The sequence below is a fragment of the Podarcis erhardii genome (assembly GCF_964252035.2).
Source record: "Podarcis erhardii genome assembly, chromosome: 3".
NCBI lineage: Eukaryota > Metazoa > Chordata > Lepidosauria > Squamata > Lacertidae > Podarcis > Podarcis erhardii.
Window position 1 is genome coordinate 63,797,643 of NC_138507.1, and position 16,915 is coordinate 63,814,557.

Here is a 16,915-nt window from a genome sequence, read left to right on the forward strand (position 1 = left end):
AAAACTTCTAATGGTCATATCAATAATTTCCACCACAGTTTGACTCTTGCTACCATTTCAGTTCTTATTATACTTGCTGAATTATAGCCACCCAAACCATACTCATAGTAGTTATTTAAGCTCATTGAATTCAGTGGGTCTGTTCTGGGTATGACCAACCTTGGCCACCTAGGGTGTATATAAATTTCAAGTCTCTTGTTTTTAAGGTAAGACATTTTTGTGTTTAGCTTTTTCTAATAAGGCAAAAAAGTCTGTTGCCCTATTGCAAGTAACAACATTTCTTTCTTCTATGGATCAAAGAACCTGGGCTTAATTTGAAAAATGAGAGGTTCAGTGGGTCCAGCCTTCCTGGGAGCCAAGCCCTCTGTCCTTTTTTATATTCTTTGGGTGGACAACTGAAAAGAGATGGCTGCGCTGACTGGTGATACCTAGTTTGAATTAAACTTGGCAAAATGGACAAAATGATTTGATTTGTGTGTTAGTTATCTTGAAAATTGTTATGAGTAACTCTGAAAACAAAACTTCCCAAATAGATCTGATTAAAAACTATAGCTGTGTATACACTATATCTTTAGAGCACATTCTTTCCCACAAATAATTATGGGAGCTGTAGTTCACCCCTCACAGATTTACAGTTCCCAGCAGCACTTAACAAACTACAGGGCCCAGAATTCTCTCTGAGTAAAATAATATGCTTCTAATGTGCTTTAAAGTTATAATGTGTATACACAGCATTAATATTCTTTGTAAATGTCACATATAACTATGTGCATATCCATTTTGAGAGCCACACCTTCTGCTGGAGAGCCTGGAAGTGTGGCTTTATGCATTTACACTGTGTCAAGTTTTGGTCTGCTAAGCACAGTTTCTTCCTAGTACTATGGAGGAATTGTTGATTTTAAATAGAAGCAGAACTGTGTCCCATTTTTGCCACAAGTTACTTTCATGTAAAATTTATGTATTCATTTCTCACTTCTAAGTCTTTAAAAATGACATGGTATTGGGACAATTAAGCTCTGTTTTTCACTGAAAATTGAGCCAGGAGATTTTAGCCGACAATTCTTTTAACACTGTAATTTGGTTTCTTCTCCCAGTCATAATTGCATTGCTAACAATAGTAGAATTTTTTTTGTCAGCAAAGCATTTATTTTGGGTTAGCACTATACAAATCAAAATTAAGATTCATTGTGGCATCTACAATGATACTAAACATAAGAGAATGTAACTATCAATCTCTCAGGAGGTCTTTTGACTGATTCACTCATTCTTATGTGCACCAAACAGTTCAACCATAGGACGAATTCTCTCTAAGAGACAGAGTTTCAACAAATGAAGACGTAAAGCAAGCTGATAGGGCTGGAGATATAATGCTTTCTTTGTTATCTGGCATTAGTGGCCAAAACCCAGTGGTTGCGTAATTTGTATGAGAGCACAATCCTGTCTTTCATCAAATTGTAAAAGATTTTGGTAGGCTTGTGCACTATTTCTGGTCTAGGATAGGAAGGCTTCATATGCTCCCTGGTTATGGGAGTATTATTTTGCAGATAAGGTGAAGGGTAGCAACTCATAATGCAACTGAAGGTTAAACTAAGGTTTAAAAGCTTCTAAAAGTGCATCTAGGGGGCTGTGTGTCCAATTGGTGCTCATGTACAAGCGGAATGCCTTTTGATTCAGCGTGAGGCATCTGCTAACAGAAGGGGAGAAGGGGCTGCAAGGTGGGCAAGGAAATGCAGCAAAAATTGCCTCCCCGTCTAGTTGGTTAGTGGGTGCCTCAACTAGCACAACAGTGCTGGTAGGACAAATTGAAATTTGCCCAAGATAAATAAATAGAAAAGTGGCAGCGTTTGGAGCTGGAATAGTACAGAGAGGTAGAAAATTATTTTCTTACCGCTCATGGCATGAGTGGACTCTTGTTTGGAACTTGTGCTTATGCGTTTATGTATTGGTAGGTTTAAGGGAAATATGGTTTTAATGGCATGGAATGATTTCATTCTTACATTGCTACTGGATTATTTAAGCATGGCACAATTAAAGGAAAGGTTACCCTGTTTTAAGAAAAAAAATGTGCAGAATTTGAGGAGGGGTTGGAGAAAAGAGAAACTACCATGTGCCTTGATAACATAGTATTATCTTTAAGTGCTGTATGGAATCTCCATCTTCCAGCTGTTTTCAGAAAAGCAGTGCCTTAGGGGCTGTCTTGTGGAAGTAACCAACCTATGTACTCTTACCAAAATAAGGACTGTTTTTACCTATTTATTGTGCATGTCTCAGATGTTGTACATGTTCCCTGAGATCCCACTTCCGTTGAGGGGATATCTTAGAATAATAGAATTGTGGAGTTGGAAGGGACCCCAAGCGTCATTTAGTCCAACCCCTTGCAATGCAGGAATCTCAGTCTTATTTCCCTTGTACTGAAGTGAAATTTGTGTCCCTGACAAAATGGGTTATATGTTACGATTGTTTTGTGAATACCTCCAAAAAGTGTTAGGAAGAGTTTTGTTTTGTTTTTTTTCAAGAGCTTCCCCCTGCCCAACTCATCTTATTCATGTGTCTTCAGATTTTTTTTACCATTAAGTTTTGGGAAGCTAAACACTCGCCTGTGCTCAAACCTGCCTAATAAAAGGTGAACTTTGGTGAGGTTGCCTTTGTCATTTCCATTGAAATGAGGCTGCATTTTAATGTTTTAATGCTGTATTTTAATCTTGTTTTTAAGTTGTATTTCAGTCAATTTGTTTTATATTGGTTGTTAGCCGCCCTGAGCCCGGTCTTGGCTGGGGAGGGTGGGGTATAAATAAAATTTATTATTATTATTATTCTGTGGAGACAAGGCATTGCACCATAATTACTGAATGGCACACATAGGATTACTGCCCTAGAATAAAATTGGGATACATCTTTTTTTAATTAGGCCAAATGGCCATTGCATTTTCTGAAATCAGGAGGAGATTAGCACATTGCAGTCTTGCATTTTCTCTCCCACCCACAGTTCTAAAAATGAGGCAGTGGTGAGGTTTGCCCTGGACTGTGTGCCTGACACGCTGTAACTTCTTTTCGTGATCTCTATTTGTGTCTTATATAGAAAAAGAAGTGTTGTGTTTGTCCTGTAGTCAGTCCAGGCCACATACATCATAGTGGTTTGGCTCCTTCTCTTGTTTGTCTGCAGGTGTGTCTTCCGCTGCCCTTATTCATCCACTTGTTGGGAGTCCTAAATTTAGAAATGCATCTGACCTGTGGTTTCAGCATTTACACTGCAGAGCATATATCACCACTTAAATCTAAAAAGTTAAAGTGACATGAAATTTACTTTTAATAGCTCAACCTAATGTCTCTTGGCACCAGAATTTGCCTTAGTTTCTCTTACTGAATCCTTATGCTGGAAAGACAGATGCAAACAATTCCTTCAATTTCTCTGCAATCTCTTTTCCATCTTCAGCACGCTTTTGACTCATTTGTTGTCCAAAGGTATAACCACCTGCCTAGTTGGTTTCCTGCTTCTAATGCATTTACATTTTTTTGTTCTTTATGTTTTTTAGTGATGTGTAATTTAGATTATTTTTACATGATTCATATTTTGCGCTTGCATTAATAAAACTGCTAGCACATTTGCAAAGATACACAGGGTCCTGTATGGTTTCAAATTGGTGTTTTGAGATTCCTGCATTGCAGGGGGCATTGCAGGCTACATTGTAGCTGAGCTCCTATTATTGTGGTTTTGAACAATTTCCAGGATTATGGAAAGAATTTACCCTCTTCGTTTTCCTTTCAACTTTTTTTTTTAACCAGCCCCTCATTTTTGGAAGTTTCTTCTATTGAAGTCAAATGTGACACTGTCAAACTTTCTCGGGAATTGTCCATAAGACATATGTTGCATTTTGTAGCTCAATGTTTACTGTTCTTAATCAGCTCAACAACACTTAACATCTTGCACCAGGTCTGGGGTGCCACTCTGGTTGGTTCCATGAGCAGCTGTTCAAATGAACCATTATTTAGGGTGTTGTGTACACATGCACCTAGTCTGTCTGATGGTAATTGAAACCACTCATTATTATAGCACTTCCTCCTTAAGGTGACTCTTTGATTTCTTCCTCCAACTCAAGATTGATTGGGCATTTTTGGTCAGAGGGATGCTAGTACATCTTGAGTACTGGAGGAGTCTACCCTTTTTAGGATTTCTAACATCCTGAACTCTATATACACTCCTTTTAAGGAGGACAGCAGCAAAAGCAGAGCAATTTTTACCTGCTCTGCACTTGTCCCAGCTGCTGCTCCTCTCCTGCCTCTGTTCAGGGTCCACTGTTTGTGATCCCAAAGCAGAAAAAGATTCCCCCCCCCCTAGACTGAAGCATCATTTTCCCTGTTGACTTTGGAAAAGGGTCTTAAGAAAGTGAGAAATCATAGTGTTGTAATTTGCTTGTTAAACCAACTTCAAGGCAAATGTAAAATCTTTCAGAAGGAGGACAATGTGTTAGCCTTCTGCAAGCATTCTGTTTACTTAGAACAATACATTCATGCACAATTCCACCAAAATCAGTAGAATGCTCTCTCTGTGTGTGTGTGTGTAATTAGGGCCTAACTTTTAAGGTTTTCCATCTCTGGAAAATCTGGCTTAATACTAACCAGTAGTGATGGAAAAAAGGGGGGTGGGAGTTGAAAGTCACACTCTGAAGTCTGTTCTCATATGGTTTTTTGACCATGAATGTAATGAATTTGTTCAGAATGTGTTTCCATCTCAGAAACCCTTGCAAAATTTCACTTGTTTCTTCAGTATGCACAGCTCCAAGCTTGCTCGATCAAATAAGACTACAATCTATTTCTTCTGTGTTGTTAAAACACACACGTTTACATATTTATTCTTTACTATGGTCAACTGTTTGAAAACAGAATGTTTGCTACTTAAGGTGGAGACTATGCCAAAAAGTTAGTATGTAAAAAATAGAAAGTTCCTTGTCGAGAAATTTGAGCTAAACACTTATTCCATGAGATTGGTGCATGGGTGGGTGTGTATGTTGTAACTATTTAACATTGCACTGCAGCATATTCTATCCCTCTGGAGTGTGTGTGTGTGTGTGTGTCTGTGTAGAGAGAGAGAGAAAGAGAGTTAAACATTTCCACAAAATTAAACACTTTCACTCAACTTTATGTATTGGGGAAATACTATGTTGTTTAGTTGCTTGGCACTCTACTTTAAATGCATTTCCTTGGAAATACCACATAGAGGCGAATCATGTTTTCTTTGCTACATGCTATGTAGAACATAAAATTAGACACATGGAGTTTTCCAATACTATTGTAAAGGGAGCCATAAGACAATAAGAACATAAGGGACAACGCGCTAGATGAGGCCAAGGCCCATTTAGTTCAGAATGTTCACAGTGACCAGCCAGATGCCTGTGGGAAGCAGGGACTGAGCACAAGTGCACTTGTGATCTCCAGGAAATGGTATTCCGAGGCATACTGCTTCTGATAGTGGAGGTACAATATGGTCATCTTGGTTAGCAGCCATTAAAAAGCCTTTTTCTCCATGAATTTGTCTAAATCCATTTTAAAGCCACCCAAAGCCATCACTACTTCTTGTAGTAATGAATGCCGTAATTTAACTATCTGCATCCAACTTGCTGGACGTTCTTCCAACAAGGAGATATGGCTCAGCTGCTGAGCTGCACCAAAATTTTAGTGAATGAGCCCCTTTGTTTTCTGTCTTGTTAATGTCAGCTTTAACTCCGGAGAGGTTTAAGCACTTAAGATCTCAAGGGTTGCTTCAGTTCACAGAAGGGACTCCCTTAGAGCAATGTCATTTTTTCATTTTGTCTTTGAGCAGTTAATCAACATGCCACAGGTCAAACCACTTTTGGAATGCCCCTTGCTTTCAAAACCAGCTTGCCATGGAGCAATTGGTGAGGGTCTTCTCTTGGAAAAGAAAAAACACACAAGTCTCTTGGGCTTGTGAAACTAGTTCCATTGTTTGCTTGAGGAACTTGCATGTGTCCAGAGACCCAAACAGAATTGATTAATTTCACAATTACTCTCTTGTCTCTAAATAGATATAATTATGTAGGCCAAAAGATATGTGGCTTGCATGACTAAAGGCTTTGGATTACGATGGCTCTATTTAGTTACAGTACTATGATGCACTCCATGCTACAGTGCTATAACACACTCTGTGTGGAGCTGACTTCGAAAACCATTTGAAAACTACAGTTGGTTTGAAATTCAGTTGCCTGGTTATTAGCTTGCACCTGCAGGTTAGAGCATATGAACGCATACATTATCTTGCCAATCTTTGACATCTCAGTTCAGAGTGCTGTGTTTCCCTGCCCCACCTTCCTTTAAAGCTCTAAATAGCCTAGAACTAGAATACCTCAACAGCAACCTTCTTCTCAAACCAGAGAAGAATGTTAAGATCAACATTCTGCCCTGGGCTTCTTTGAAGGAAGGACAGGATATATGTTTCATAAACACATCAAACGTCAGATTCCCTGCTCTGTTCATTCTCCTGTTGGATATGTGCATATGGCGGACAGGCCCTTCTCCATCGTGACACCAAGACTGTGCAAAGGCCTCCTCAGGGCAGTTAGTTTGGTTCGCTTCGCTAATGCATTTGTTTCAACAAGCCAGGATGAGTTGTTTTGAGATTATTGTGAGGCTGAATATATTACATGGTGGCTGTTACCTGCATTTTTAATTTATATTGGTTTTGTTACTGCCAAAATTTTGAAATCTTAAACAAGCTTTCCTTTAACATGATGCTCTCTTTTTGTGTTGTTGGCGCTTTGATGGGGCTTTTGAAATACAAAAACGGTATAAGAAAAGAAATGGGAACTGGTTATAAAAATGGAAATAAACCAGTTGACAAGCATGCTTTTTCTTAAAATGATTGAGGTACAAAAAAGAATATTTTATTGAAAATGATTTAAATCAAGTTTTCTATTGATGATTCAAATCACCTTACTTTAAAATTGTCTACTCTGGTTTGTGCCATTCATGTGCAGCCTATTAGTGTGTGGAACTGTATACATCCAAGAAGCAGCTTGTATGGATGAAGTTTTTATGTAAAGGGGACCAATTTATGTTAGCAAAATGTAGTGGAAAATGCTGCCTGGTAGTCATTCATAGGTACGCACCTTAAATTCTCCTGTCCTTAAATCTTACATCTTAAATTTTTCTCTTTTGTTTCTTCCATAGCTCTCGGGTGTTCTGAGTGTCGTATGGTGCTGTCCAGCCCTACAGGAATTTTTACCTCCCCCTGCTTCCCTAGTGTCTACCCTAACAGTCAAGCATGCAAGTGGACCATCAGGGCTCCTTCTGGATTCATCATTCAGATAACATTTGTTGATTTTGAGATTGAAGAAGCTCCCAACTGCATTTATGACTATTTAACAATAGGAGAGAAAAAAGTTTGCGGTGTCACTGCCAAAGGTTTATCATTTAACTCAACTGGAAATGAAATGATTGTAACTTTTACAAGTGACTTCAGTATCCAAAAAAAAGGTTTCAATGCCAGCTATACCCGAGGTAGGTGTATGTAAGACATTTTAAAATTTCTTTCTTGTCTCTGCCTGTAAACCTTCAGAATTTATGTTGGAAGTGTGCCTTTGAGGTTTGGACTTGAAGATGCACATCTGTGCTGAAACCTAGAAGTACAATTTTGACACACTGCAGAGCACCTTATCCTAATCCCCTCCTCCTACAGAGTTTACTGCCATATAAGTGTGCATAGGGTTGCAGTGTTAGTGATTTTGCAAGCATTCTCTAATAAAAAGATTGTCCTGTTTTTATGTTAAAAGTAGCTGTGGGAAGCTAATGTATTTGTCTTTTTAAGAAGCCCCCCCCCCAGTCTTGACCTAATGCAAAACAGTAAAAACTGAAATGTTTTCCTTAAACCCCATAGGAAGGCATAATGAACTCTGGACATTCGCACAATGCTTCATTATGCAAGTTACACGTTGGTACATCTAGGTCAGTATTGGCTATGCTAGATAGGTTTCAGGCATGGTTTCCCAGCCCTGCCTGCAGATGGCAGGGATTAAACCTGGGGCCATTTCCATGCAGAACATGTGTTCTAGCACTAAGCCCATTACAGAGTTCCCCATTACATAGAACGTTAGAAGTAGTGGGAAGTTAGCATTTGGGAACAGGAGGATTGCAAACTGTTGAGAGCTAAGGGTGAAAGGCAATTGTGAGACTATTAAAGTAATTGCGTTCCTTACTTGGAAGCAAGCCCATTGAGCTCAGTGAAACTTGCTTCTGTATAGACATGCATGTTTATACTGTAAATCTCCTAATCTTGTACCTGTTAGCTTCCATTTCATTTTCCTTTGCAGCTTTTCAAGGTAAGTTGGAATATGGTCCTTTCTCAGAACATTTGAAATAAAAATACTATATTGAAATATGGGCAGAAATGCTAGTGAATAACAGAATTAACTACCTTTAAATATATATTTTTATATCTGTACAGCAATTTATATATTCTGTCTGTGCATGGTAGCCAATAGAAGAAGTACCAACAGATTAAGATACTGACATATTAGGCAAACAAGAGGAAACCCTGCTCTTAATACTGGCACTGGTATGCTTGCCTTTTCCTGCTTGGTGATGCAATTTTTGCCCTTTCTCTCTTGGTGAGCTATTGTTGCAACTTACTGTTAGCACCAGGTTGCTACTGTTATAGAACAGAGTTGTTCAGATTTGTTACAAATCTACTAAGTGTAGTGTTCTTTTTTCCGGACTCCTGAAACAGGACCTTGAGTGTTTAACCCAGTGGGCAACTATACTAACAAAATGCCCTTCAACATGGTAGATGAGTGAGAGGAGATTCTTTCACCTTTTCCCTTCTAGTTCTACAGCTCATAATTTAAACTGCCATCCTTGTTCACAGCGCTGAGGTCATTGTTCTGTGCTGGAAAGACATCATACAGATATAGGCAGTAGAGCTCAAACCAGTCTTGGAGAACTGGACTTTCCCTTGCCCTCATTCTGCCCAGAGTAGCAGCCTACAGACCACATGGTGAGGGATTGAATGGGTGTTTCTACTCCTCTAAGTAAAGATGCAAAGGCCTGTGAATGTAGAATACATGGCATGTTTGTTTTTAAGGAAATGTGAACAGATTTATTCAACTTAAATTCTAAAGTTTGGAAACAAAGGCCTTTTATTTCCAAATTAACTCACTAAAAGCTCTCTGCACACTCTGAAAAAGACCTATGACATTCATTTATTCAGTGTAAAGCAGTTACTCAAAACAAACCTTCAGGAATAGTACTCAGGGAAAACAAAAACTTGTTTCATGTTACTGGTCTACTTCATTGTCTAATATAGTGGTTCCCAACCTTTTTTTGGCCCTGCCCCACCTAAGAATCTCTAAAATCCTGATGCCCCCCTCCCCATGACATATAATTATTATTATTCAAAAACTGAACTCCTATTCAAGTGGAGGAAGCCTAAAAGGCCATTAACTTGGTCTAAACATTCTCAAATTGCCCCTCTGTGAGAACCACGGGTCTAATATAAACAGGTAAAAATACTAAGTAGTTTTGCAAATGATTGGTTTGCAATTTTGTAGGAATAGGAGCCAATTACCATGTTATATTCACAATTTAAGATATCATAGTAGCTGTTGAAATTACTTTGAATATGCTTCTAATCTGATGCATTTGCTAGTTATTTATAATAAGAGAAAATGTGTCAACATGAGCTTCAATAATATTAAATGAAGCAAACTTTCTTTTCATTTTCTAGTTGCTGTGTCTTTGAGGAATCAAAAAGTTATCATCCCACAAGCCCTGGATGTTGATTCTGTGTCTGTGGCAAATTCCATCCAAGTACCAGAACTGAATCAGTTCACACTGTGCTTTGAAGCAAAAGAGAACAGCAGTGAAAGCAGTGAATGGAAGGTTTTCTCCTATGGTGACTCTTCTACAGAATTCCTTGGTTTTGGGAGGACAAAAAATGGCCACTTCATATCTATCTCAGGCATCGAATGTATTTTAGATGATGCACTTGACACCAATCCTGATAGATACTTCTCTGCAGAAACGTTTGAGCAGCTTTGCATTATATGGGATAGCTTCTCAGGCACTGTAGGTATCAGTGTCAAACACACGTACAGAACAGTATCCTGTACAAATACTCATGGGAAGGTCATTCCTGGTAATGGGAAGTTGGTCCTGGGCTCATATAGAAATGATATAAATCCTCTCAATGGGGATATTTACAACTTCCGGCTTTGGAATTTTACAATGAGCTCCCAGATACTCTTTAACCTCAGCTGCGATGTCAAGGGCAACATTGTAGACTGGGAAAATGACTTTTGGAGCATCCCAACATCATCATTAAAAGCAGAGAACAACCTGAGTTGTGGTAAGCATCTTTTATTTCATTTTTCTTCTGGCATAGCTCTGAAGGTGTCACATGTCAGAAAGAAGCTGTGTTTGTGATGAAAGTGAGCTTGGTTTCCCAGAGGGAAACCTCACCTTTCCTTGGCTTGTCAACTCATCTCATAAAATATGTATTTTGCTTCTGGGTATGTTTGTTCTTTTGGTGCATTCAGAGTCACATTGTGATGTCTAGATTGAGCTCAGGCATTTTAAAAGATGGCTAGCAAGATTTGCTAAATGATAGTGTTCATCTGACTGTATTATACAAGCCAGACTGAATAAATGTATTACCTTTGGTGTGGGACATGTCATGTAGTTTGTCCACCTTTGGCCCCTATCCTGCACTCATTTCTCACTTGTGGCTCCTAGAAGCTGTCAGCATATGACAGCGGCCGCACCACACGAACAGCTTCAATTGGCTGGCTAAACCAGGTGAGGGTAGCCAATGGGTCTCAAACCCTTGGTGAGTTAGGGATGCACGCAAAGGCAGGGTCCAGTGGATTGAGCGGACAAGACCAATAGGTGGTCCATTGGTCCAAGAAGGCAGTTTCTGCACGTGCTGTAGGTGGAAGTGAGGGTCAGATGGGTTTCATTAACCTAGGAAGGTAGCCTATCCAGGAGAAGGAAAAGTCTGATCCTAAACCTCCACTGCCTTATGAGATATCTTTAGGAAAATAAATGGGGCAGTCTTGTCATCTGGGCAGCCCCGGATGTCCATACAAATTGCCTGGGCTTGCACCCCGGGGAGGTCACTTCAGTGCTGCTAACACAGCAGTTTGACGTCACCCTCAGAGGCACACTCCATTGTCTCTTGAGACAGAAGGATGCCAACCATTCTTTAATCTCTCTCCCTAGATGCATGTCCTTAAACTAAACAAGATATAATAAAGAAAAACGAAGGTCTGAAAGTGGGGTGTAGTGGCTAGTGTGTAGGACTAGGACCTGGGAGACCAGTATTCAAATCCCCACTCAGCTATAAAACTCACTAGATGATATTGGGCCAGTCACCACCTCTCAGCCTAATTGATCTCTCAAGGTTGTTCTGAGGATAACGTGGGGAGAGGGAGTACCATGTACAGCACACTGAACTCCCTGGAGGAAAGGTGGGATCTTACTATAATAACAAAAATCTTAGCAAGCATGGAGGGGAGTCATAACCAAAGCATTGTGACTTTACCCAACAGAGCAGTTGTGTGCATCTTTAACATGTACTTTCCCTATTCACATAAAAAGCATGAATGGGGGTCTATTTTTTACACCCAAATGAACGCATAGAGGAGGGGAGCAAAAGTTGCTCCTCTGCTGTCTTCGCTTGCTATAGCTTTTAATCTGCTTTTCTCAACCTGACTTTGATATTGGGAAGGGGGAAAATGGACTGCAGTCATATGGACTGCAGAAAAGGAAAGCTAACATTTGCCATTAAATGATTTAGCAGTGGGTTTTAATAGAGGGCGGGTGATGGTAGCATATTAAAATAGTTTTCATAATAAAGAAGAATGAGCGACAAAGCACCCATGTAAGAATCTGAACTGATAACACATTATTTTATTACCTTCACTAAGGAGTAGAAAGATGATTATGAAGAATGGAGAGATGAAGATAGCAGCCAATATAAAATTATTTAAGATGTCTAAAACTGACTTAGTAGAAGTTGTAGAAGGATATCATAGGAATAGAAAAGCCAGCAACCCAATTGTATGTGAAATATATTTCTCACATAACATTTTTGGTGAATATACATTTCAGATATGCTTTGTATCCGCACTGGGTTTGAATAGATGATCAAATTGTGACATGATAAGCTGAGATATGAATCGGCTCCATATACCTGCACACAGTTCTTTTGCAAATGATTTAGTATTGATTGCGTCAGTTAGGTGTCTTCTACTCTCCATCTAACAGATTGTGATCAGAGTGAGCCATGGGAATCTAGTGGTGATGGGACATCCCATTCCATTTCAACCTGACACAATTTCTGTAAGAAAATACCCACATTAATACAGGAATGGCCATGATTCCATTATTGCATTTCAAAATGAATTTCCTGTGCACAGGTACTAATGAAAGGCTGAGCCTTAACTAGAGAAGATGCACAAGGGATTCCCCCTTTATCTTGTTGGGGAAATTTAATAATGTATTTTAGAAGTTCCCTTTGGGGAAAAAAGTGATAACCATGGCTACTTTTCTAGAAAAAGAGGTGCTGGAACTCACCATGAACACCTCCCTTGTTCTCTTAGAATGGCAATGGTGCCCACTTGAGAAATGCTGGAACTGAGTTCCATAGATTTTTGGCTGAAAAAAGCCCTGGTGATAACATATGTAATAGATCAGAAATTAAATATTAACAGCATTACAGTGATTATCTGTGTTTATTATTCATTTTTTTAAAAGGTTATAGAAAGACAGTCATCCCGTGCCATTCATTGCAATGATATGACATACAATAAAGGGACCTTCCTATTTGCATATAAATGTCACTGCTATTATCTCACTCATCAGCAAACAGCTTTTATTTCCTCATACAGTTGCTGATTTTCCTGGTTAATGGACTTAATGCGCATAAGCGTATTAACATATTGACAAATATAATCCTCCTGAGAGAACAATGTCTCCTCCTGGTTTAGTATGCTGTTTGAAATTGATTCCTAGTCATTTACGTAGCTTTAATTTAGCTTTTGTGGACTTATTCACTGACCTAAAAATAACTTGTTAGTACCCTACAAGTGAGAAAACTAGACATGAATTCCCCAAGACCGTGTTCCTTAGGCAGGCGTTGCCCAAGACATTTTGCTGCTTAAGGCAAAGGGCAAGAGGGGGATCCATGAGATAGAGGCTCACTGGATTGGCAGTTCAATATTATTTTGACCATGGTGATGGACAGTGTCCTCTATCACAGTTGAGTACAGGAGCCTTGTATAGATGGTGCAGGAGTGGGCCATGTCATGCAAACAGCAATGTTCTCCCACACCTTGCAGTTACTCTGTGCCCCTTGTCATATTCTGCCTGAGGCAGTCACTCTACCTAATGGTAGGGCCATTCAGACCGCATTCAGTTGGTGTTTAGACTCCCCCTCAAAAGAATTTCAGAGGAGTTGTAATTAGCAGATTGTAATTAGTGATGATATCATGGCTCAGAGTAGGGGATTCAGAAATATGAATAGGAGACTCAAGGGCTCACTTCCCAAATCTATTCTAAAATGAGCCCAAATTTAACTGAAATTCAGGACCTTTGAAAACTCTCTCTAGTACCATTCAATTTCCTGCGCTATACAGACTTACTTGATAGCAGTAGTAACAATCATTGGGAGGTGTGGCATTGAGACCTCTACTAGCCTGAGATGCTGCTGATGCAGCAGCAGCAGTGTTGTAGCATTAAGAGCCATGAGGAGAATACTGCTCATGGTTCCCATTTTTTTTAATAAGAAGCAGATTTGGGAGACACATTGGAATGGGGTTTGGTGGGTTGGGATTGGAAAAATACATATTTCCCCCGAAACCCACTCTGAACTGAGCAGAGAGAATGGTTTTCCTTCCTGTAGGCGTAGCATTAGGAGTGGTGTGTCATATGTGCCATGACGTAAAATAACTCATGCTATACAGGGAAGTTTCAGGGTAGAGAAATGGGGATGCCCTTTTCCACTATCCAGAAACTACTTCTGCTATTTCTCAATGAAGCACTTATATTAAAGGCAGTCATCCACATACCTAGACCCTTTTGTACTATATAGCACTGAGGAGGGGGATGTTCTAGAAGGGTGAGGCTATGGAAAAATTATTTTCTATTTTTCTTTTCTTTGTTAGGATCACCCTCTCCAGGCTCTGATGGGTGACTGTATGTGACTGTTGCCTCCACCATTATATATTCACAACAACACTGTTGAGTAAATTTGTGTCTGGTCTAAGGTCACCTACTGAGCTTCATGTCTGAGTTATGATGAACTTAGGCTAACCACTAGGACATTTTAAGCTACACTCACTTTCCAGAAATACTGTTTCCTTTTGTGTGATCTAAAATTTCTGGCGATCCTTTTCATTAAGTGAGTATTATGGGAAAGGAAGAGAAATATTTCAGTCCAATGTTTCCCGTATTCATAATTTACATTGTGGTTTAATTTGTGGTTTTATGTTCTGATTTTATTCTGTGAACCGCCCTGAGATGTGGGTATAGGGCAGTATATAATTTCACAAAATAAAATAAATCTACCTACTAACTTTTTTTCTTAATTAAATGTGCAAACACCCTCTACCTTTCTTCATAGGGAAAGTGCCACAATAACAGACAATTATTGCTTATAGTGCCTCTTTTTTCCCTTTTGAAAAAGGTTCATATCTCATTCCCCTACCTACAATTGAACCTACTAGCTGTGCAAACCTGGGAAGCCTGTGCCAAGGTAAGAACCCAACAGTATTTTGTATACTTGGAATATATCTCCATATTTTGTTTGTTTGTTTTTAATTAAACATTTATAGATTAAAAGGCTAAGGCCAAAAAGGAATGTAACCAGAGAGAAGAAACAGTCATAACAGAAAAATGACTATAAGGGACATAGGATATGTAAAAGGAATGTAACATCTCACTTGATAACACCCTTTCTATAAAATCTTTTTATTCTAAAACCTAACAGATTCTATAGAAAGGAAGGCTAGCTTCATTTCTTCCTTTATCTTCACCCCATCTCCACCTTTTTCATTTGAAGTTACTGGGTTTGAATTACTTTCAGGTACTGGATTGAGTTGATTTTTAAGAATATTCCACCCCCCCCAAAAAAAAATTCTTTAAAGTAGTACTGTCTTTAGTTGCTTTGATGAAAATGTTTCTATGTTCCAGTGTTTCAAAATGACAAGTTATTATGAATATTCTTCTTTCTGTTGGCTCAAAAATGCATCACTTTTTGAATGTTTCCTTTGTGGTAACCTTTGAATCTTTATGTGTGGTGCTTTTCTGAATGCCATTGGGAATTAGACAGCTGAAATACCAAGCAACACTTTGAAAATGTATCCTTTTCAAATATATCCATTTACGATTTTAATTCTGTTCTTTATCCAGACCTTAGAAGATTTAATTAGATCCTTACATGGATGCCCTGTAGAGGCTATTTTTATGCTGTTTGTAAACAAGTGTTCTTGTTTAAAGGCCTTAAGAGAGGATGATTCAGAATTTGTGTACCCACAGAAGGGCTGATATTGCAGCTGTTATTTCAGCAAATGACATTTTGCAAAAGACAGATCTAGTGTTCACTTGGTTATTGTGTCTGTTTACATCCTGAGTCTTAACACACTTCTAATGTAAATCTGTTTAAGACTGGGGTGTGGAATTTATAGCCACCTACTTACCTTAATGGCTTCATCTTATTCATCCTTACAAAGCTCTTTGGGGTAGATCTATGTTACTTCCATTTTACAGGTGAGCAAATGAAAGTTGTTCAAAATTATCTGGAAAATACATGGTTGAGTTGGTAGATAAACCCAAGTCTGGCACATTAATCAGGAAACCATACTGACTCTTTAATTCATTTATACTTTAAACAAAGAGTGTGTGTGTGTATGTATGAGAGAGAGAGAATTGTGTAACTTATTCAATAGTTAAAGAAGCAATTCCCTTCATTCCCTGTTTGTGTTTTCATGCATTATTCCATGACCTCATTAACATTCATGTTCCATACAAGTTCACTTCTTTCTCATCTTTGTTACCAGCTACTGTAAATTCCACCACTCCATCACCCACTGTTACCACTAACATGCCTGATACTAATAGAACTGATAACCAAAACTATGGTAAGAAATTCAATGTTATGTTTCATTTGTTATGTGACTGAAGCTGCAATCCTATACCCACTTGTCTGGAGTGAGCTGCACTGAACTCAGTGGGACTTACTTTTGTATAGGGTTCCACTGTAAGACATTTTATTGCCTTTTAAGTATACTTGTATATGTCAGATCTTATATAAAGGATCCTGGTTGATTCTGCTATATCAAGCACTGCTGAATTTGCTTTGTGTCAAATTAGTGAAAATGGGGGAGAAGGGGAATTAAACATATTTCCTGTATATATATATTTCCTATTTCATACATTTATAACATGTTGTTCCCTTGATTTTCAAATGCTACATGTCAAGATCAGTGACTTGCATCTAGTGCTGCCAGTGCAAGAGTGGAATGGACTTATGCTTAAACAAGATGACTTCACATTCCTCTCTTCTCCCCTGCAGCCCTCTGTGCACCCTCAAAATCTGCTTTGGGTGGTTAGGAAACCCTAACCAGATTCTGAGGTGCACATATAGAGCTCCAGCAGAGTTAAGAGGAAGGGGAAGTCCCATGGTGTGTTGGAATCCTCTCCTACAACATTAGATTCTGCCACTTTTATACTCTGCTCATAGGGGCTTCATTTATGGTTACTGAAGGGTCGAAACAGTTCAGATCTGCTTGTGAGGTTCATTAACTCAAGCAGAAGCACTAGGAACAAAGCAAATCCCCTCGGAACCAATCATTTCTTTTCTTTTGAATCATTTCACTTGTACAACAGGCATGGAAAATGTCACATATCT

General features: G+C 38.9%; 1 protein-coding gene across 4 annotated transcripts in view; it reads left to right on the top strand.

Annotated features, from left to right (window-relative positions):
- ADGRG6 (adhesion G protein-coupled receptor G6) overlaps positions 1 to 16,915 on the top strand; it is a 96,525-nt gene that overhangs the window by 26,305 nt on the left and 53,305 nt on the right. For 3 of the 4 annotated variants that reach the window (XM_081855260.1, XM_081855259.1, XM_081855262.1), the window contains exons 3-6: positions 7,183 to 7,512; positions 9,734 to 10,354; positions 14,693 to 14,761; positions 16,065 to 16,145. In XM_081855260.1, coding sequence (XP_081711386.1) covers positions 7,183 to 7,512; positions 9,734 to 10,354; positions 14,693 to 14,761; positions 16,065 to 16,145 — 1,101 coding nt within the window. The remainder of the gene's footprint in view (positions 1 to 7,182; positions 7,513 to 9,733; positions 10,355 to 14,692; positions 14,762 to 16,064; positions 16,146 to 16,915) is intronic. The other variant, XM_081855261.1, reaches the window with a different exon arrangement.